Here is a 24310-nt window from a genome sequence, read left to right as displayed (position 1 = left end):
TGTGCAGCTTTTTTGATTTTTAAATGGCGATAACACTTAGGTACTCAATAATGGGTGGGAAAACCTAGTTATTCCTATCATTTATGAGGGCACGCAACCGACAATATTTGGTTTATTTGGTAGAGGTAAAATGTCCAGGGAATGGCTGAAGACTGGAGAGAAACCCAGCGTCAGTACTGATCCGCTTTTGACGAAGGACGCCTAGGGGTTATACAATTTAACGACCAATACGACGAACGGCATTTTCCACTTGAAGTGCTCACCACGTGGCACCGCGTGTAGGCTTACAAATACCTCTGAATAATTCTGCCACCACCGAATTCGAAGCAAGGCCTCCCGGTTGAGAAGCCATCGGACCAAATCGATCGCTAAAAGTTTAACAGAATATTCGGCATATAAGGGGAAAATTTTGCCTCCCTCTGGTAATGTACGACTGAGTGTACGTCTCCGAAGAGGGATTATGAGTTGAACCGTAGTTTTTCTCAAAAACAGTGGATTTGAAACCTTACTTGGGCATAGATATGATTGTGTAGCGTGATATACTTTCCTTATTTGAGCTTAAGTTGCGACATGACCTTGTTCGCCTTAAAATGAAATCTCGGGCGCTGGTCTTCGAAACACAGTTAATAGTTCAAGTCGATTCAACACTTTATAGAACGCTACTGCACGCTTCCCATATCAAGTCGTAGGGCGTTTAAAGTTTGCACTTTCAGGTCCGAAGGGAATCAGTTCGTTTGCCCTCGCCGAAATACGGTCCCTCAGGTCGATGATCAGGTGCGCAAATAACAGCACTTGGGCCAGGGTATGGTATGTCGGTCGGCTGCATCTACATCTGCAAAATAAAAAAGAAAGCCGCTGCCAGGGCGTGCGGTGGGGTGTTCCGTAGTAGTATTTAGGGGAGGCGACCGACAGCTGAGGTCATTTGCGCTATAGGGGATGGACAGGAAACGATGAAGGGTGGAGAGAAACCCGGCGTCGGCATTAGCCTACTCTTAACGAAAGGCGCCAAGGGGTCCACAGCTTAAAGTCCCATCCGACGGACGGCGCGCTCACTCAAAGTCCTGTCCACAAAGCACCTCAAGTAGGGATCGGGATACCACTGAAAAATATTCAACACCGCCGGGATTTGAACCCGGGCCCTCTGGGTGGGAAGTCAGTACGATAGCCACCGCATCATCTCGATCCCCTGTGTGTCAGGACACCAACCGTAAAATAGAATACAACCACATGCAAAACAAACAAAAATATAACAATTCGTACCCACTCAGACCAATATATAGTATTCGCGCAAATCCATTTTAATGTTCGCCCGAGCAAATACATACCCTAGCAACTAACATGCACAAGGACATGCTCCTACGTATGCACCAGATGTTTAAGCGGCGTCTAATCTGCCCCCGCTTGTAATTCGATTGTCTTTACTATTTTGTTATTACTCTGATATCTTTCTCTTATGATTCCTATTTGTCCGAGGAAAGAACGAATATTTGTATCTCTCTGTAGTGGAGTCTCTCCCTTATCTTATCTTTGTGATCTACCCTATCCAAATTGTGTGGGACCATAAAAATTCCCTTCGTTTCATTGTTAAAATTAGTTTGTTCTGAACCTTGCTAAAAGTCTAAGTCTCGATTGTTTTCTTCGAGTCTCAAGCGACTCCCAGCCTAATTCCCCTAAAAAGCCTGTCACATTCGTCTTCTCACTGCAACAATTTTTTATCAATCTGGCAGGTATTGTCTGAACTATCTAAATTCTGTTAGCCACACTTTCTCCCAAGGTTCCCGAATGCTGGCGGCGTATTCCAAATGTGGCCTAACTAAACCGAAATAACACATCTCTTTAAGTATCGCATTACATTTCTCCACCAACCGTTTAATGAAGCCGAGTTTTCTTAAGGCGGATCAGCATACGTATTCTCCTGATATGTGCACCTCATGAATGGTGTGATGTCAGGATAATCCCCAACTATTTAACTTGATCTGCCGCAGTTAACACAACCCTCTATTTCATAATTTACGTCCTGCTCATCACTTTTTTTAATTACACAAAAATTGTAAAATTGCAGATTCGTTTATGTTCAGTGCTAATCCCCTTTCCTTACGCCTGTCCGATGTCTTGTCTAAATCTGTAGAAAGCAGCCTGTAATATACCAGAGTTATTTCCCTGCATACTACCGTATAGTCTACAATAATCTAATATTGCTACCAACACGTCAGCGTAAGTCATCAATGTACATATGTTAAGAATAGGAGCGGCCCTAATACATTTCCCTGAGGGACAGTTACAAACATCTACCTTCAGAGATATTGCCCGGAGCATAACCGGCGTGGTAACCGAACTCCCTCCTCACCCGTCTTCCTCCACCACCGCTGATTTAAAAGGTGATGCCTTTACTTTGGAGCTCCTTATGGTTCCCCAGGTGACCAAAAGCGGAGGGCCATAATTGAGCTTCGTTCTTCGATGCCAATATTCCTCGACCAGAATGATGACATGACGAAATTCATTGTTCTCATTGCGTTTTCGACCCATCGGATGGAATCCCACTCCCCTTCACCGCATTGTTTTACCGCCCCTCCCACCAACCCCACTCCCTTTTCGCCTCCCCCCTTCCCCGTTGTTCGACCGCGGGAGGAATTGTAGTAACCATTGTGACACGGAGAGCCTTCATCGGCGGTGACTAGTTCGCCTCAATTTTTACGACCGCCGGACTAATCAGAAAACGAGCACTCACACTCTCTCTTTTCCTCTCGATCGAATATTGGTGCGAAGTCGGTCTGAGACGGTGGAAACGTTATTCTTGGGCGAGAATTTTTCACCAGGCGTGGAGTTAACATGGACATGTTGTTAGGACGAAAGAATTTCGAGAATACCCGGAAGCGATTTGAGCGTCACAAAGTCAACTGAGGGATTGCTGAGACCAGTAGACCTGACGCCTCCCCAACTGTTAGTTAGGAAGATAATTTGTGAATCACGCGGGTGCTAAACATACTTGAGAGAGAGACAGATATGCCTCCGCAACTGACGGCTGACCGTTGATGTATGTACGATGCTTGATTTTCGTGCAATTGGAAGAAAAATCATTCAAAGCAGTACTAATACCTAATTCGTTTTTAATGTTGTATCTGTGAAATTGCATCAAGAAGTATCAAGTTTGATGGGAGAAAATGCACATATGATCTTAACATTCTGTTTGTCAGTGTTTTGGCTCGATGTCGTCGAATACAAAGTGAAGCGGAAATAGTTGAAAATTGATCCTACGATTACCCTAAGATTTCGGCGTATCGCAAAGCGACGTTTAGTACTGGAGCTCTTGGTGTTTTTTAAATGCCATAGTTCCCCCGACGTGCGATTTTATTGATTTCGTTAGAATGGGTGCCCGTAGAGTCACGAAAAGTGCAAGAAAGACTAATAATCTTGGGAAGAAAAAGAAGACTCGAGTTTACTTGTGACCCTTAAACTATCATTACGCCCCTCCCCCGCTCCAATCGCAATGACAGATTAGATTACCATGATAAAATCAGAATGCACCACCACTGAACCATTCAATTAATCGTTTTTTTCATGCAGTAAGTTTAGAACAAAACAAAAGCTTGTTAATTCAAAAAGAAGAGCTAAATTTTAAATTCAAAACGCAAAAAATTAAGGCTTGACTTGAAAACACTCCTAATTCTATGATACCTGTAGGCATGTGTGTGTGTATATATTATGCGAAATGGAAGACATCCAGATGCAACAGTCGAAAAACAGTTCGGCATGATATAAAAAAAACTATAAGCACAATAATGAACCCGAAGGTCAGTGTAGTAGGTGTCGGTGTTTTCCACTCAATACTAAGCCCACGGTTTGTGAAATTCCCAGATCAGGATAGGGGGCCATATCCTCTCCCTGTGCCGCCTATATACATATACATATGTATACATACATACATACATGTATATATAAATATATATATATATATATAATGATTGTACGGAAAAACTCACACGAGCGGCACAATAATGGGCTGACACAATATAACACAAATAGAAAAGAATAGACACATTTAAAAGAACACTCACACGGTAAATTGTTTGAGCTTTCGGCCCTCTCAGAGGCCTTCTTCAAGAGAGACTCTCTTGAAGAAGGCCTCTGAGAGGGCCGAAAGCTCGAACAATTTACCGTGTGAGTGTTCTTTTAAATGTGTCTATTCTTTTCTATTTGTGTTATATTATATATATATATGTATATATATATATATATATGTATATATATGTATATATATATATATATGTATATATATATGTATATATATATGTATATATATATATATGTATATATATATATGTATATATATATGTATATATATATGTATATATATATGTATATATATATGTATATATATATGTATATATATATGTATATATATATGTATATATATCTGTATATATATATATATCTGTGTGCGTTCACATTCAAACACGAAAAACCCGCCACATGGCCAACATATATTCATTCACATGGAAATAGATAGATGGGAAAGGGATAGGAACACAAATAAAAGTTGCGTTTCCTCGATAGCTCAGGTGGTTATAGCATCGGCCCGGCAAGTCGAAAGATCCGGTGTTCAAGTCCTAGTCTCTCAAGGAAATATTTTTACACTTGTGATCTGCTCGATTCCGCCTTACCCACCTCTCCTGTGTTCGTCTTTTATGTGTTTCTATCACTTTTCCTCTATATCCGTTTCCAGGTGAATGAAAAAAATAATATGTATATATATATATATACTATATACTATATATATATATACTATAAGTTCGTTGTTGCAAATTTAAATCCATTTCTGAAATTGTAAAAAATCGCCAACACACACAGAGATAGATGTACTCTTGGCTACGTAACTTTTGCAAATGTCAAGTTATGACACTAAGATTTAAAGGGAATATCAACAACAGATGTACCAATTTAACAAAAAAAACAGAACTCAAATCGGAACGATGGGAGCGCCACACGGTGGTTATTCCGGGAACTTTTTGATCAAGGTAGTATATATATGTATATATATATATGTATATATTTATTTGTATTTTGCACAAATGATGTCTTTTCAAATTGTGTGTGTATGACCGTGATGGTCCCTTAATATCGTGAAAAGATTTTGCCTATCCCGTTTTGGTAAGATAGAGGCGACGCCTAAGGATGCCATGCCGGAGTAGGGCACTCAGTACCCTCAGGGTCGCGATGTAAATAGGACTACTGCTTTGACAATTGCTCTTACCGGACGCTCTCAGCTTGTGTGTGCCTTTATCTTTTCCCAGGGATACCTCGGCTGTAATTTATGGGATAAGTTTCTTATCTGTTGGCCGCAATTGTGGGATAACTGGTATTGTCCTATGAGTATGTAGACGGATTTTCGATAGTCGTTTGCCATTGAAAACCTGTATACATTATATTATTCACATCTAGCCAACATTCGAACCCCTTATTACATGTTATTGATACTGTTATATCTGGGCGCCGTCATTCTTTTCCCTTCCTTTAAAAAGCAAACCCCATAATAATGTAACATTACGGATTGCACATTACCACGAGCATCTGTTGGTCAACGCCTACGAGGTACCCCGTAAGACATCGCAAGGGTGAAATCACAGAAGGCTTTATTTAATTTGGACTAGATATTGCTATTATTTTGGGATCAAAGGCTGAAATTTTATAATTTAAAAGATGGTAGCAAATGTGTTCATCAACCGTTGTACGTACAGTGTTGTCATTAATTTGTCTTTAGCTCTGCATTGATAAGAATAAAGGTGTTGAAATTGTCTTTGAGGCTGCGATTGTCATTTGCAAAAAGTGGCCAAAAACCAGGCTTCATAAATTGACTAAATATTTCGTAAATGGTTTCAAGGATTTTGAATCATTATGACCTCCCACCACACGCGGAAAAATGACATCTGAACACGATTGAACTTCCTGCTACCTATTTTTCTGATTCAGCTTACCACGTGTGATAGGATTTTTATTATGATTTTCAACACCATTGGAAAAAATCGTCGAATTGGGTAAAAATGTTTAGTTAACCTTTTACACGATCGCTCAAAGAGGAGTATTGTGTTTTCAGGGTTCATGGATGTGAGTTTCATCTGCCCGAAACGTATGAAGGAGACATGTATTGATGCCGCTCCCGAAATTTCAGTGGGATTTCATTGATCATATTCAAGCGTCGGCTGTCGCATGTGTCTCATGGTGTCAAATGCAGCGCTCAGTGCAATCGGTTGGGAATGTTCGCCTGTTTTCGCCTATCGTAATCAATTCTAATTCCGGGTTTCCGTTCGCCTAACCTCCGATTGCTGAAAAACCACCCCCCCCCCCACTCCCTCCTGAACATACGAGGGTCATCCGGAAAGTAGTACCCGTTCGTGCCGCATGAAGTGCTGACGACGCGAGTAGCCGCTGGACGAGGTCAGATAGCTTCAGTGGCTTGTCTGCCTTCTCTGAGCCAAGTTGCGTGACGCTAGCATTGCCTGTGTTGTTTCTGTGATTGTTTACAATGTTTAAAAAAATTGAGAACGCCGCCAGTTGTGAAGTGAGGGCAGTGATTAAATTCCTCAATGCAAGAAACGTTCGCCCATGTGATATTCATCGCCAATTAAAGGAGGTGTATGGAGACAATGTAATGGACGAGTCGTCTGTTCGGCGGTGGTGTCGCAACTTCAGCATGGGGAGGGGGAACACACACGACGATGAGCGTTCGGAGAGACCGTCTGTCATTACAGACCAACTGGTGAGCTCAGTTGACGAATTCGTGAGGAACGATCGGCGCGTCACAATTGATGACATCTGTGAGCATTTTCCCAATGTTTCTCGAACAATTGTTCATGAAATTGTTAAACACCATCTGCATTATGCAAAAATTTGTGCAAGATGGGTCCCTCGCGTATCTCAATGAGCTGGCGGCGAAGGACTATGCAGCAGGAATACAGAAACTTGTCACACGTTATGACAAATGCCTTAATTTGCTTGGAGATTATGTTGAGAAGTAGTTTAAAGTATCCTCTTTCAAATAAAATTTTTTATGTTTGTTAATATTTACTTTTGTGTCTTTATTTCACGAACGGGTACTACTTTCCGGATGACCCTCGTATTAGCGCCAATGACTCCACAGCTGGTCACCTAGCATACAGATACCACTACTTCCATTCATTGAAAAAACTAATTTGTTTCAAAAAAAATAATTTTCCCTTTTAGTCATTACGTGTTCGGTGGAGAAATCATATTTACTGACCGTTCGCCTTTTAGTTGTTGGCAAAAAGTAGTTAGATTCATTGTGTGGCATTTCTCCAGCTGAAGAAGAAACATGAATGGGTTATATAAAAAGTATCATGAATGTCTTTGGCAAAATAGAAAAATTTCAGATATTTCAGACAATGCCTCAAAATTCTTCGAATTACATCCGTTGAGCCTCGACACACTTATGCCAGTGGCTTTTCCACGACTCGAAGGCTCCCTGGTAGGCGAATGTCGGAAGGTCCTTAAGAGTACGCCTGGAAGCTTCTTTGGCGGCTCTTAGAGTCCCATGGTGGTGTTCTTTGAGGGAGGATTACCTTGTAGGTGTAAGAAATAACCGGCCAAGCCGAGACTGTAAGGGGGTTGAAGAATCGTCGTGATGTCGTTGCAGAAGATCTTCGCAAGTAGACACTTAACTCTGCTCTTGGTCGTCCGTCAAAACCTTTGGGACGAGTTTAACGCACATCTTTCACAGCGCTAAATTTTCAATGAAAATTGTGTGCACTCTCATCTTTATCAATGCTAATATGATCTGCAATCATGTGTCGACTTAACCGACGATCTGAATGTAGTACTTCACCCAAACGTCAAGAAAGATTTGTAACCGATACTTTTCATTCAAACCTTATATTGTGCATTGGTAAAATAATAATAATTTATATTGTCAATATAGCTTCAAATTTTATAATATTGATTTCCAAGTACTAAATGATATAATTTCATTCATTTCAACCTACTAATGGATGGTAATCTCCTTCTTAATTCACATGAGATTCTCACTGCCAGATGGTCATTTCAGCACTTCACGCTCACGTCAGGAAAATTTGCTACCGATACTTTTTATACAAAGCATGTGTTAGCGCCAGAACAAAATTGAGGGTTCGCATCTATTTAATAAATACAATAAACTACACAGTGGGTTTTTCTCAAATCAGTATATTTTTTACGCTATTTCATTCGCCTAGGAATATAAATAAATAGTCCAATAAAACTGAAATGCTCAGGAGTGCAACTTCAAGGACGAATACGTGTGTTTTGTTTTGTATTAACATTTTAAAGTGACATGATCAAATCCAGCGAGGTTTTTTGGAAACTGTAATGTCACATTTTCGCCGTAAGAAATCTTTAAGGCAATTATTTAAGAAGCAAGGAACGGTTTTGGTCGTCCGTTCGTTTTATAAACGATCAATTCATTTTATTTGATTACCGCCCGCGAAGGACAGCCTTTTTTTTGTGAAATGCTTTCTCCAGATAAGTATTAAATATCGCTTACTGAAATGCAAATCCTTTTTTATAAAACCTGATATCTAGATAGGATTGACTTGGAACTAGTAAGCTGTCCTGGCCACCGTTGCACGTATTTCGCGTTTGTCCGTTGACGATTGTGGTAATTGTGACTCTTCCTCGTAGTTATGGTTCTATTTATTCATAATGTCAGTTGGCTTCAGAAGAAGAAAATAACTGACAATTTACTTAAAAATAAAAAGATTAATGCTAGACCATCCCTTAAAGTGGATACATAAAGAATGTGGTTTTTACACGGCATGCTGCTCCGGTATGAAGAGATTAAGGTGGCACCATTCTTTGCCCAGTTAGGATGGTACCACGGGGCTCGAACTATAATCGCTCCCAGCTATCTTTTGAGAATACTAATGATTTTATGAGATTTAATACTCATTGAAATAACAACAAATGTTCTTTAACTCATATTTAATGTGACATTGTACGACTTGTAATATCCTTGCGCCAATTGATAAGTTTTGAATGCAGCCGCCTGGCCTAATGACTGATTCTTAGTTTAGTTAGAGAAAAGATTGCACGGCAGAGTTGGCATTGAATATTTTTTTAAACTATGTTGTAGCCACCTTTTTGCTGTTTGAAGTGTTTTCGTGGTCGTTTTGGAGAATTTTACCTGAGGACGGGGAAAGAAGTGAGGGACTTTAATCTTCTACATCTACATCTACATAATACCCCGCAAGCCGCCGCAAGGGCGTGTGGCGGGGGGTGTTAGGTCACCAACCGTAAAAAAGAAAAATACCACATGCAAAAAAAAAAAACAACACGGAAAATTACACCCACAGCAGCGCACACACTCATGCAAAAATCCCTTCATCCAATACTCATGCAAACACATAAACCGCAAAACAACTAAAAAACTGCACCCCATGATGCAGCACGAAAGACATCCTACAACACGGAAGCCAGGACACAACAAGCAAGAAATTGAAACACCACATGAAAATGCACCACGAAACACTCTGCCCCCAAAGAGTCTTTAAAAGGCAGGGAATGCGACCCAACGTTGCAGGTAGCAGGAATTTCCCCCCGCGGAGAGGGACGAGGGATTGAAAGGGAAACTTAAAAACAGATGAACAGAACATGAATGAGGTCATTCGGGAAGAATGTGTTATTATAACAAAACACATAAGGTTAGTGGAAGAGCATGCATTTAAATACAACTAATTATTTTTTAGACGCTGAGGGTGGCAAGTGGAATTTTTGCTATCTATAACCCTGCAGTTGCTATCCCGTATTGTCCGTGGGAAGAAGGAGTCCTTGAGTCGGCTAGTTCTGGCATCTATTTCCCGAATTTTATATGCAAGATCCAAGCGACTAATGTATGTAGGAGTACGAATAATTTGCGAGACCTCGGTGCTGAAACATGCGGATCTAAATAAATCTTATGAAGACTGTTGATAATTAGTCAAAACTTACAAACAATACGGTCTGCTGGTGTCGTTGGACACCTCAGCTTTGAAGTTGAATCCACACTTGCGGCCAGTTTTGTTACTCACGTAGTATTTGTTATAGGGTTCAGCTCAACATAAGCATATGACTTTAATGCGCGCTAATTTGTTCACCAAACTTTCATTCCTTAAATCTTTTTAAATTAGTTTCAATTCATATTTCATGGTCTTGTTTATAGAAGTGTCCCTTGGTTTCCAATTGACCGGAGCAGTAAGTGCCACCGTTGTAGAAAGGCCCACTTATTAGTATGTCGGCTGCAAGAACGCCGGGTAGCGCGAGGAGATGCCAGGGTCCGCGATGGACCCAGTCCGTCAAGTCGCCTATGGTCCGATCACAGAGCACGCAGAAGTCCATTGACCCAATACACAAGAAGGCGGCCCCAAGCCGTGGTCCCGCCGAGTCCCTTCGAGCCCTGGGCCTGGGTTCGACCGAGTTCCGCAAAATCCGGTTTCCTAGCCGGCTGAAGGCCGCCCGATTAAGAGCCGCCCCTCGACCCGCCTCCAGAAGCCTCCGTCAGCAGGGATCTCTCCTCTCCTCCCGGAACGCTTGTGGTGAAGTTTTTTTCTCCCCCCCTCTCCCCGCTTCACCCGCCCCGCGTGTACTCTTCGTTTCTTTGGCCCCATCCGAAACTCTTTCCTTCAAAATTGATGACGGTGGAAAAGGTTTGCTGAGGAGTCGTAACGTGTGCCGCGGGCGGGAGAACGGAATTTTATGGTGACATAAAAGGGGAATGACGAGTCGTCGTAATCAATTGAACCGTTTGTTGAGCCGGGTCGGGTCGGAAGAAGGAAATGGATTTCGTACTTGTATTGCTCTTGTTCGAAAGTGAAGCTTTGCTGGCTCGTGTCCAATCGCTGCAGTGCCGTGCTTCTTTGTTCGTGCGATTTGCGGCGTGAGCTTTTGCAATCTTCTAAATAGTGGAAATCGTTCTTGATGCGTTTGGATTTACTAGATGGGAAAGATATACCCTGATGGTAGAGATAGCTGGTTGCTTTGTCATTGCTTCATTACTGATGTAAAATGAAAAAACAACAGTTTTAAATGACAAATGACCTTGTGGTTCTTTGTTAGAAATTGCTTAGGGACTTCAACAGCAATTAATCACGAAATCAATGACGAAGAGTGATTTCCTACTAGTAAGGGCTCTCTGAGTGTACAATTATTAGATACATTTGTCTTTTGTGTTTGGTATTCGATCTGAATTTCCTTTCGAAGACGTGAGTGGTGGCTACGACATCTAAGTCCACGATAGGTGGACTAACAATCTTCGCTACGGAAGCAGCATTGCCTTTAGGTCATGGAGCCACCCTCCTCGATCAAGGTCGTTGTAGAGAAATTAAAAGAATTTCCGTAAGGAAGAAGTGGTTTGAAACTGGACGTATTGGTTTACCTGTCGGAAGTCCCTGCTTTGTATTTACCAAGTAGGAGATATTGTTTCTCTGTTCTTGTGGTCTATCGTGAAAATTAATCTTATGGCGCGTGGATTGTCACATGGGCAACTCTTCGGATGAGCACGTTAGAGTAGCTGGCGTTTGATGCAATACTCCGCTAATTTTTGTGATGTTGTTCGAGTTTAAACGGCTCATGGGACGTATAAGTTGCATTTAATCGCCCTTGTAATTTACACAATGAGAATCCTAACGTTTAAGATTTCTCAACAGTAGGAGTGTTTTCTTGCCGCATACCTGCCTAATTTTGTTGCGAAAGTGATAATTTTTTTTTATCTACTCCTTGAACAGGGTGAAATTCAAACAATGCGTAGCTTCTGGACCATGCAGTGAGAGCATTCTAACCGCAGTGAAAGAGGATTGTCGTTTGTTGAGGCGATTAGCATTTAAGAGGGAAGAATATTACGCTTTGCAGTGAGGAGAAAACGGCGGGTACTTAGCATCTAGCTGTCGTTGATCAAAATAATTATTCTCAGTCTCATGGAGTGTCCTGTAAATTCTCTTCTAACCTTAATTTTGGTTATTTAAATCCATGAATGAACAAAGGAAGAGTGGATTATTAGGTCTTGCACGAGTTATCAGCGATACTTTACTTATTATGTGGAAATTTTACTCAAAGGAAATGATTTTCACTGTAGGGGAATACGTACTGATCGGGGAATGACTTAAAAGTGCGAAATTTTGTAATGTAGGTACCATTTCATCATTTTCCTTCTAATTTATAAACTGAAAATATTGGTTGCCCAATGATGCAATGCCCCTCTTCCCATCGCATGGAATGAGTTATTTATTTTTATGTGCTCTGCCGTTGGTTTCCCCATTTCAGATTACTTAGTAGTTAGAAATTTAACTCGTCTTCAGCGTCACTCGTTTCTAACGAGATTAAATGACTGTCAGCATAAAATAGTTGCCATACGGGGAACATTTTTAAGTGATATTAGTTTCACTGTTTCACGGCAAGCAAACAGGACTAATTACTGCTCGATCTGTTCCTCGGACTTGGACTTTGATGACTATACTGGGGGAAATTCATGTTGCCGCCAAGCTTCGTTCTTATCAAGCATGGATTTCAAGTTATATCATTAAGCTTTTGGAACTTATGCCCCCTATTAATTGTATTTTATGCAAAAGCCTAGCACATGTAGTGAATGGGAAATTCATTTAGAGACCATTTATTTTCTATCATTTTCGTTGACACGGCTTTAGTTTCTCCAGCGTTCGTTCCCTCTCCTTCCCTCGGAGGCTAGTGCTGCCCTCGCTGGCTGAGGCGTTGGAAGGATGCACGACGTCGGCTTGGCAACGCTGTCTCCACGATGCTTTTTGCTTGTGCCTGACACCGCATCACTTTTTTAAGGCAGTTACCTAGCAGCCGCCTCACGGTGAGGTAGAAGGGTAAACACTTTGAATGGAATCAGGTGGCATGCTTCTTTTCCGCGCATCCAAGGACCTAAAATGCTGTCGTGAACTGAAATGTGCAAAAAAGTTTCATATCATTCCCAGTGAAGGTGTTCCTTGTGATAGAAATTTCCCAAAGTTCGCTTCATCAACAAAACCTGACGATTCTTTTTGTAAAGAACTTTCGGTGTTGTTATTGTCTGACGTCCGAGAGAAGTTGATGTATATGGAATGGTAGTTGACAATTTTAAACAGACCAATTTCGACGTGAGCGATTCCAGTTACCTTGATCCTGGCAAAATTAGATCACCTCTGTAATGAGTGAGCATCTTTATTGTTGTTAGAGGGGCTAAGTGCATAAATCGAAGTAAATTTCCTTTTTGTGAGAATATAGGCAAAAGTAATACAAACTGTACCTTTTGTGGCCAGCGGAAGCAATGGGCGTGCTACGGTGGAGGCAGGATAATTCAGTAAGTACAAATTAAATATTTCTCATTGTTGTTTTAGTTGCCGTGGGTGTTAATTTATTTGAAGGGTTTGTAGTAATGCCTTTATGATTTCGCTTACTTTTAACGAGAGTAGATCGAGTTGAGGTAACAGTTTTTTGCTTATAACGGCAAAAGTAATCGGTGAAGCATTCCTGTAAGCCGTTATCGGCGGCCTACAAATTCAAATCGTATTATTTTATACCCCTAATAAACATGGTACTGGAGGATTTATGGACTTATATAAATGTAGGCCATGCAGTTTAAGTTCCAAATCGTCAAAAACGATTTAGCTTATTTAGTATTATGAATGTTTTTCTTTCGATAAGGAACATGCACGGGCAGGTCGCTTACTCGAGCATCGAAATCTCCGATGGATAAGGTATGTCGCGCATTCGTGTCGGAAAGTAGGTTTGGCTTACTCATAACCGTTAGAAAATATTTTCACGGAAACTGTTGGCCATAATATGAGACTCACCGGAATCCACTCGCTCCTCGTACTACTAGGTTGAAAGAGCTAATTTTTGTTGTTCCAAAAATATGAGTATTTTCAAAATACCAACGTCAACGCGAACGATTGCGGGGAGCACTCGTTTGATCTCGTCGAAGCTAAAGTCAGCTGATAGATGCTATCGATGAATTCACTTAGGCTTCAAAACCAGCGAGTCGCGTAAACGGTGGTGAAAGGCAATACAAAATGTTTTGTTTTTTCTCAGCGGCTGTCTTCGTTGCCTTCTCAGGTCGCACGGGTATCTTGCTGATGTTATTGCGAGTTTCCAATCGGTAGTGTTAATTCCACTTTCAACTTCAATCCCTTTTGCGAATTGCCTTTATATGGAGTGCAAACATCAAGTCGACCTCGTTCGAAAAGACTGGCGTTGAAGTCTCTGCGGATAGCTGTTTCTATTAGGAAGTTTAAGAATCCCCTATGGAAGAACTCTTCCCTCTATGCTGCGAAACATTTTCCAGGTATGGTGAGGAACGGGATTTTGTTATTTAGATCGCCTTTTTCTTTCATCGTACTTAGTGAGAGTAGTGCCGAATAATCATGGTATGGCAAGTCAATATTTGTGATTAAAATGAATATTATTAATCTAAGCCTTATAGTTTTACTGCAATTAAAGATGATCTATGTTAAATGTAGTCATTGACTTCCAGCACGGTGCATTTTTCATCATTTTTCCGAAATGCTATGGAGTTTTTTTGGTAATGTGACACTGTTAAGATTGCATACATTCAATGTGTGTTGTTAATCTAGTCGATTTCAATCTATGTTAGGAATGGTTCGCAAATTCTTATCCTACTTAAGTAATACCAAAACTTTGAGAATAAATGTAAGAATATTATTACAAAAAGGATTTCCATGCTCCAAGTGGAATTCCAACCCATGAAGTGTACACGAATCTATAAAGGCGTTGCCTATCTGACCAACCCGGCCGACGTTGACTGTTCCTCTTAGTTTACAAACACCTACACTTACCAAACAAATGCGTGATGGCAGAGTTGGCTAACAGCCGTAATATTAGATTGCAAACAGAATGAAAACCGATGTGTGAGGCAACCCACGGTTTTCAAATAGCTTGAATAATTTCGTAGAAATTTGTCTACATAGTTATTACACTCACGATTAGCAGGGTGGTACTTGGGAATAAAGTGATATGATGCTGTTTTTTCCTCATGGTCTCATAATTGAATCACGAAGCTCGACTGTAGATTTAGTTTTTGCCATCTCCTCGTCCTCACATGTATGTACTATTGTATGTGTATATGCTACGCCAAGTATATGGTACTGGTGAGCAATCGCGGGAATTACTTCCCTGCAGTCAAGAGTCAATATGCCTCTTAGCCATTTGAACCACCTCATCCCAAATTTACCGAAATTTCGTATTAATAAAGAGCTCGAAATAAAATCTTCTATTGGCTGTGCGATTTATTAGAGGGAGGAGAACTCATTCGGTCGGAAAATCTACTCTAAAGTCAGGGTCTGCGCGAGACTATTAAATACCTCCCAGGTGAGAATTGGTCTTTCCTGAGTCGTGCTTAAATTTGATTTTTATACGCATTCCAAATGAGGATTGGCCTGTTTTGTGCTGTATCTCCACAGTGAGGAGCACTGGTTCCAAAATGCCCGAAAACTTGTCCCCTCCTCCCCCATGGCATTTTCAAAATATTCTTTCTCTTCGAGAGTAACTGATTAATGTAAATTTTTCGGATTATTTTACACGGTAATTAACATTTGAATTTTTGAGCTTTTATTTAAACTAATACTTTAAGCCATTACAGCAGGCATTAAAGCTTACTCGGAATTAGAGTAATTTTCCCTTGCGTGGTCACCACCCCCCGTTCCTGTCGCTTCGGAGGGTGTTTGGAATGTGCGAGTCTTAATCCGGAAACGCGACAATTCGCTCCCCCCCTTTACTACCAATTATTTTGCGGCATGCCCCGTTCAATTTTGCTTACCGCTTTGATTGTGAGCTTTTCTTTTTGCTCATGCGAACCTTTTGGCCACTCGTATCCGAATTTGCGTGGATTGACTTGAATTGTAATTTCCCCACTCTGATAAAATAAGATCGTCCCACGCATTGTGCTTATTTCTTCGTATGTCATGTAGCTGAAAATTAGCTGCGCTGTGACGGGCTGTCATCTTCTTGGTGTTGATTTAATCTCGATGATGTCGTCAGAGTGAGTGGGCTCAATCTGTATGCGATGGAGAAATTTAGCATATCTATCCCGACCTTCCCTCTCTTCCATCTGACGTGGGGGGGAGTAAAATGCGAGAGCCTCGAGTTTGCTTTTTACCCTTCCTCCGTTTCATACTCACCGTAAAGGAGTCTAAGGTGCAGTTATGGCAATTACTGTCATAAGTGTCCGGACTTCTATGATTGATGTAATCAGAGTTTGTTGTATATTTGAATCATAACCTTTTTTTAACGTTCAGTAACATCTTATGAAAATAGCACACAGCCGGCATTCCAGAGGTGTCGTCATTTTATTCGTATAAGTAAATATTTTCGTCGCGATGTTTCACCCCTGGATCCCTGTGGAGAAGGGATAGTGAGAGGTTTACTGCGAGTGGATCCCTGTGAGCTTCCTTTCGTCTCACTGCGCATTTAAAAACTCTGGCAGGCAGTGCATTATCTTTATGGTTTCTGTTTACGATGCGCTCGTTTCCATGCTTAAAAGAGTTGCGTCAAGTGTCAAGAAGAAGTGCTAAGCGCCAGAGAAGCTTCATCAGACCGCGAAAGAAGACTGAAATGCACTGTAGTGCTTGTGGTGGTATTGTCTCAGACTTTGTTGGGATAGTACTGCGGGTCGGAACGAAGTTTAACTAATCGCCTCGCGAATACTTAGGTTAGCTTCGAGGTGCATTTTTAATGTGGTCCTCACGACGGAACTCTTCATTGGGTTTGAAAGTGTCAGTCGTCGTAGTCCGTTCAATGGAAGATCGTAACTGCCGTTCAAAAGTCATTGTCAATAGTGTCAAGAAGTGAATATTTCCATGGTTCCCCTTCAAACCCTTTCGGCCTCTAACATGTGTACGTTATTTCATCCCGCGTCGGTCCCAAAGTGAGCTAACATGATATTCAGCTCTCGTGTTGTTTCACAAGGAATAAATGTTTTTCCAAGTCTCACGAATCTAAAAGTGATTTCTCAGACAATAAGAATAATTTTATGAAAAAATAATTGGGAATGTGGCACGATTAAAAACTTTTTGTTCAAAGTAGACTTACGAAATCATTTTTCCGGCAATTTTAGGGAAGCAATCTGTCAGTTGAAATTTTTCGTTTATCGTGATCAACCCTCATTTGGATAGATCGCGGCCTAATATGCTTGCCTAATTTCAGAGCATGCTAAAAACTGTACTGAAATTATGAAGGATTCTCAAAGTAAATACATGTTAACATTTGGTAACTTCATCATGATACAAAGGTACCTTGAGGTACTCTAGCATTGGTTTTACCTTTCATGACCAAGAACAGTACATAAGGATAACGCCTGTTTTTGCGGTTCAACTTAATATCTGTAGTAAAACTTGGGTTTCAAATTATTATATTGTAATATGAGCTAATATTTATCATTGTTATACCACCTTAGTGATAGCCCAATTTGTCATTTTCCATAGTCAGTTATAACTGGAATATTGGTATTTATAAAGCAGTTGAAATTATATAAAGGGTGATGTGCCAGCAAAGTGGGCAGTCCGCTACTGTCGCTGATCAAATTACGAAATACTTGGGATCAGGTGTTCCTAGATACGGAACTGGCCCCTCCAACTTGAATTTGTGAATTTACGCAGTAGATATTGCAATTGATACGAGGTTAGCTCTTCCCTCGCAAATAATGGCAAACCTTCGGGTTCATTACTAACTGTTGAATGTGCGTGCAGCGTCGTAGTGTGTTATAACGGAGGGAGATGGAACATCGTCAGTTACTGATGCAAGAGACGGGCGTCGGCCCATTTTTCGTTGCAGTCCAACCGCGATGAGTCCAAGACGCCGGCGACGACCGCCGCCTCCGCCGCCAATCGGGGAACACCGCCGCCGCCACCCCGAAGCGCCACGCCCGAGTGCCCGGCGGCGTCCCAGCGACTGCTGGAAGAGGCGCTGGCTAAGGCGGGGGGGCCGCCCTACCCCATGGTGATCCTTCCCCCCGGCGGCGGATACTGGGCCGATGGTGGGACGCACTCTTCCACCTCTGGGGACGACGAAGCTTCCTCCCTCTGCCCAGTCTCGAGGCCCAAGTTCGAGACTGATGACACGGCGCGCGTGTACCGCAAGTCCTTCCTCGGAAAGGTAAGCCCTCTCTTCCTCCCTGCAATGCGATATATCCTCGACGAGCTAAGTTGCAGCTGTTTTGTATCATTATGGTGTAACCTCTTCTCTGTGTCCATTCTTCTCGGAGAGCATATTGTACTTGTCAATTCGGCTAGGGTTAGTTTTGTTTTCCTTTCATTCAGTGTCGTCAGGGCCCGGACAAGGGTTTACGTATCTGTGTGCACTCTGATTTGTATTTACTCCCTCAATGGCATATCGCCACAACATGCACGTTGCCTCGATGAACCCTGGGCATGTAAACTGAGCGAATGTTCGCCCGCCGACGATCTAAGTCGTTGCGGGTTCGACTCACGCCAACTGCAGCAACAGCTTCATTTAACTTGTTTTTACTATAAAAAAATAGGCCGGAAAATAATAAAGACATTTCATAATGCAGAATTACGGTGTAGTTAACTATGTGACTTTGATTCCGCATGGTGCTTAGTTTTTTAGTGATTTTTTTCTGTGATAAATGTAATAATGGATTAAATAAACGGAACTGTTCAACGTTCAGTGTATGAAATAGTACTGTTGCTGCGATGGATTTCATGCACTTCAATTCCTTGATTTTTTCATCCGTGCGATTTTTCACCAATTAAAGTTGTGGAAATGAACTAATATACATTAAAGTAGTAAGTAAAATAATATTCGTGGGGATTAATCCTTATTTAGTCGCGTCAGCCATTGCCCGATAGCGTGGTTAGGTGTTTATCTTCAGTGTGTTGGTGGGGCACTCTGCACACATTCAGGGATTGTGATTACTTTGCGAGAGAAAGGAAATTTCTGGGTAAAAGCCGCGGGTAGGTTTACTCAACGAAAGGTGCCGTACCCTTTGATGGAGGGACTCATTTCTCCTGTATAATCCGAGGGTTCATTCGCCGGAAAACGAGGCAAGGTATATCAACCACCTAGAGTCTAAGATTACGAGATCAGCGTCGGTTTTAAATTATTTCTCTCTCTTATATTCATGTGTAATGAGAGTAAGGCAATGAAAATGCAACATACCATCTTCATGGCTTGTATTGTAACAATTGTAGCCCAGTGGTAATATTAGCTTTTTTCATTTCTCGTAGTTGATGTAATTCACCATGGTGTGTGCAAATTTACTTGGCGTGTAAAATAGTAGCAAATCGCCCATACCCTTTGCCAGTTCGTAGAAAGCTCGCTTCTAAGGTCTTAAAAAGTGAAAAATATTGCACAATAAAATAGAGTGACACCCCATATCAACGCATGTGTTATGTAAAATATTTTTATTTAAAAAACAAAGTTATATATGTGATCTACTGTTATTAATTAAAAGGTAAATGTATTGATATCCGCTCAGGCGGCAACGTACCAGTATTGTATGTTGCCGTCTTGTATTAATCCTTTTTTGACTGTTGTGCCGAATCCTTTCGTAACTTCGGCACCTTAATTTTCGGTTTTCTGACAAAGTAGATCATCTCATTTCCTTCTGATGGATATATTCTATCATAAGCGTGGTGTTGTGGCGCTTTAGAAGTATTGAATGAGTGCCTAAGATTAACTAATAGTTCAGGTATAATGGCGGGATACAAAATCTGTAATGGAACGAGAATTCTACGCTGCTCGTTTCTTCATTAATTTCGTTTATTACTATGTGTCATTATTTTTTTGGTCTGTTATAATTATTTTTAGGCCTACAATTTTCCTCCATCGAGGAAAGGTGATAATATCGGTTATAACTGTATACGATGGTATGTATGAGACAGGAGTAAAGTGATGCCATTTGAGTTTGCACCTCATATGACCGCGTGATTCCAAAAAAAGCTGAAAGTATATTGTGTGTCTGCTATGTGGAGAAATATAAATGTGGTGTACCGAATCATTTCCGAAGCCAGAGTCCCAGCTCTCCACTCGCATGCGCCGAGTTCGATCCTCGGTGTCTTCGAGTTTGGTCGACGCTTCCCAACTCCAATTAGGCCGCGGTGTGGAGGGCAGGTGGCGGAAACGGCCGCCCGTGGGGCCGATCACCTGTACCCGACGCCCCTGGGCTCCTACCTCTCTTTCGGCTTGGCTGACACCGAAACCGGATATCTCCCCCGCCTACTCCCCCTCCCGACCCAGCTGCTGCCGACCACTCAATCCGCACTTCCGCCAATATCTCCAAAGAGTGAACACGGGGGAAAAAGTGTGAGAATTGAGTCGCCATTCGGAGTTCAGAAAAGTCATGACGTCTCGTATTTATCAGGACAGATTATCCTTCTTACCAAATTATATTGCATATTCAGCATTTCCCTCTTATTTATATCCATGGATGAGTTGTTCAATGTTTGAAAACAGGCTGTTTTATATTTAAACCTAAAAAAGAATGTGGGCTCCTGTGATACACACATGCACATTATTATTGGTATTCCATCGTTAAAGGTAGACAGTATAAATTTGTGGCTTTTGCATGAGGTTTTTTTTCCTAATGACGGGTGGTGCCCTACGCCCCCCGCCACACGCCCTTGAGGCGGCTTGCGGGGTATTAAGTAGATGTTAATGAACGCAGACTACGTGACTATACGGCGGTATTTGTTTCCTCTCCTAACGAAAAAATCTGACGTTACAACAGCCCTTCTTCAATGAAGTATATTTTCTTCCTCCCTTCATTCCGTCTAACATGCCTACACCTTCCTTGCTAACGTTCTTCCCTATATCGCCTTCTTCGACATCATATCGCCACCTAAAATTTTCTGGGTTCGCCTTTTCTGCCTCCCTAGGATTTCTCTCAACAGCCCTCTCTCCTATCACACTATGTACACTTCCTCAGTTGTTTCCCTTTCTGACCATTTTACCAATCTGCGCTTAACATCCGGCTTCGAAGACCATGTTTCCGCGCCGTACAAAACCACATTCCATATAAAAGTTTTTACGACTATTTTCTTAGCATCCTTATTCAACGCCCCTGCCATCGATTCCCTCCTCATGAAAGCATCTTTGCCTTACGCAATTCTTCTCCTTATTTCCTTACTTCTTTGACCGTTTTGGTCCAAAATACTTCCGAGATAGGTAAACTGTTCCCCCTGCTCTAGTTTATGACCTCCTATTTCAATATTTCACTTAGCTTTCCTCTTTCCGGAAAACCACATAACCTCGTCATACATAGAGGTACCATAATTATAATTCACTTGAATGGTGTCATTTTATTATTGATTATAATTGTTATGATGTCATCGTCGTTGTGGAAATGATGTATTGGCCGATAGCTAGAATGTTTTGTTCACTTAAGTGTCTGCATATTTAATATAAGCTTACATGAGAGTTTTTACTACTTTCTGTGAAAATAATGTGGTCTTCATGGAAGTTTATGTTGTAGAATTTGAATTAATACGTGACATTGTGAGATGAGTAGTAGTAGCGTGGCGTAGTTGTGAGAAGAAGAATTACTGAGGGAACCAAAATAAGATTTCATATGCCTACATATACATATGCGTAACATCGCGCCAGCCGCTCCAATTTTGTGGGGCGAGGGGTGTTAGATCGCCAGCGATGCATGAACAATCACAATTATGACGCCTCTATACAAATATAAGTTTGATATTGCACTAGAAGAAGTTAATCACACGAAATAAGGTACTTATTTGGAATAATATTCAAATTATGCTTGAGGAGTCTTAAAAAGGTGGGTCTATTAAAAAGTTATGCAGGATATCGACGAAGTATGAACACTGCCAATATAAATAATCCTCTTCGCGAATTATGTTTAACCAGTACTTCAACCTACGGCCAACTAATGACTCCCATCTTAATTCTTCCAATTGTGTCGTGACACTGCAATCTTATTCATTTATACTTTTTACAAACCTAGCTGCTCAGCGTTCCACTCGATCTAGTACATATGCATAGCCTACGTCGTGAGGATACTAAACACCCGAAGAATACTCTAGGTGGGACCTAACTAATGTTAAATAACACAGGCCTTTCACCCTCTCATTTCATTTCTCAAGTATGCTTTTTATAAATCCTAACTTTTTATTTGCTATTCTGCAAATTTCACGAATGTGTTTTCCCCGGGGCATATCATTAGTTATCGTAACACGCAAATGTTTTACCGATATTTAAGGTGACTCAGAATGGGAGCAATAAGCGTGTAACAGTACATGGTATTTGGGAATGTATGCTGACATTCCATTAGATAAATGCGGCCATGTACATGTATTAAGTATTTGATGTGAGGTAAGTCGGGGCAACGGATAAATGTTAGAAAAGGTATGAATGGTTACGGTCTTAAATGAATGCGGAGTTATTTCGGAGATTTCGAAGGCTGTCAAAGGGATTGAATATTTGAATAATGGTGGTGTAGGGTAAAGAACAAAAATAATCATGACATTAGTAAAGATATTCTATTTATCAAAGCTTTCAACTCAGTGGTCAGTGGAAATTCCTCGGACGTAGATGGTATATCCAGTGAAGTATAGGAACGTGGTTGCATATTTTTTATGACGCATCAGTGTGAGTTTTTAAATTTTCGTTTGTGAACTTTAGTTTAACCAAACGTTTGAAAGTATGCTTAAATTTTGCTTACGAAGGAGTAGGATGGGAAGTGAAAATTATAGATTAATTATACATTGGGCTATACTGGGTACAGTGTTACAGTAGTTACAATCCAGTTATAGAGTGTATATCTGTTAGCTCTTCTACTAGTACTTTAGAATTACAGGTATGTGCAGAAGGAAGTCTCTTGTTCATTGGCTGACTTGGTCAAGACAGGAGGGAAGCAGGCAGGCAGGTAGGTGGATAGCTGGAGAAGGTTTTGAATGAATACGTAATGGTCAAATGGTTGTTAAAGGCTACTGTTCTAGACGCGGTAAATGGAAGTATTGAGGCAAGTGTAAGGATGAATGAGTTCTTGAGTGACTGATTTTAAATAACGCATAGTGCTAAACAAGGTTGCATAATGTTACGATGGTTGTTCAATGCTTTTATTAATAAATTTGTGACGGAAGGTTGCATGGTTAACGGATGTGTAATGATTGTTGGAGATTTTAATGCACTCATATTCGCCGACGATATATTATTGTCATATACGTATTGAGGGCAGAGTTACGAGGTTAACCGAGAGACCCGGATAGCGTCCGTGAAATAACAATAAGAATGACATTGCAACGAATTTGGGAGTTAATTCGCTCAAAACGAAATAAGTGATGTTTCGGTCGCAGTGTCGAAGTGGTTTAGTGAGTAAGTGGGAGTATATTTTGGTCTCTCTTGGAAGACCGTTGAAATTGATGTGATAGACGACTAGATTAAAAACGTGCGGCTGTCGGCACAAAGGTTGGCGATAGTGGTTGGGACATCTAAAAAAAATATTGTTTAGCGCAGCAAAAATGACAGTTATAAAAGTATACTCCTTCCCAAATTGGTTCAAGGAAGTTAAGTATGGGCGTATTAGGATAAGCATAAATGCGGAACGAATGCGAGAGAATTGGGTTGAGAGGAAGGGGTAGACTAGAGAGCGGGTGAATTAACGGAGGAATACTATAAGTCTATAGAAAATTGGAACATGTGCAAAACAGAATATCTATTTAGTAGAGGCGAAAGAATTCACCCAATGATGTGTGTGTGTATATATGTAAATATAAATAGATATATAAATAGATATATAAATAGATATATAAATAGATATATAAATATATATATTTATATCCCGGTCAAGGAAATATTTTTACTCTTGTAATCCGTTCGATTCCGCCTTTCCCACCTCTCCTGTGTTCGTCCTTCATGTGTGTTCCTATCCGTTTTCCTTTTATATATTTCCATGTGAAAGAATATTTGTTCGCCGTAAGGCGGGATTTCGTGTTTGAATGTGTGTGTGTATATATATATATATATATATATATATATATATATATATATATCTTCGAAATGGAACGCTCTTCGGCGACGCACAAATATATAAAAAAACAGATGTAGATTTTTAGAATATAGAGACACAAAGAAAGGATACTCACAATTTGTTATTTGACGTTTCGACAGCTTGGCTGTCGTCTTCAGAATATATATATATATATATATATATATATATATATATATATATATATATATATATATATATATATATATATATATATATATATATATATATATATATATATATATATATATATATATATATATATATATATATATATATATATATACATATTAAAAACATATATACATA

General features: G+C 40.6%; 1 protein-coding gene across 4 annotated transcripts in view; it reads left to right on the top strand.

The window, feature by feature from the left end:
- Nucleotides 1-24310, top strand: part of LOC139691250 (rap1 GTPase-activating protein 1-like) — a 312140-nt gene that overhangs the window by 199336 nt on the left and 88494 nt on the right. For 3 of the 4 annotated variants that reach the window (XM_071588997.1, XM_071588994.1, XM_071588995.1), the window contains one exon: nt 17806-18126. In XM_071588997.1, coding sequence (XP_071445098.1) covers nt 17806-18126 — 321 coding nt within the window. Of the gene's footprint in view, nt 1-13223; nt 13319-17805; nt 18127-24310 lie in introns of those variants that run through there. The other variant, XM_071588998.1, reaches the window with a different exon arrangement.

The sequence above is a fragment of the Hetaerina americana genome, unplaced genomic scaffold, assembly GCF_022747635.1.
Source record: "Hetaerina americana unplaced genomic scaffold, ioHetAmer1.1.p SCAF_31, whole genome shotgun sequence".
Classification (NCBI taxonomy): domain Eukaryota; kingdom Metazoa; phylum Arthropoda; class Insecta; order Odonata; family Calopterygidae; genus Hetaerina; species Hetaerina americana.
Note: the sequence above shows the minus strand (reverse complement) of the source record. Positions and strands in the feature narration are given on the sequence as shown.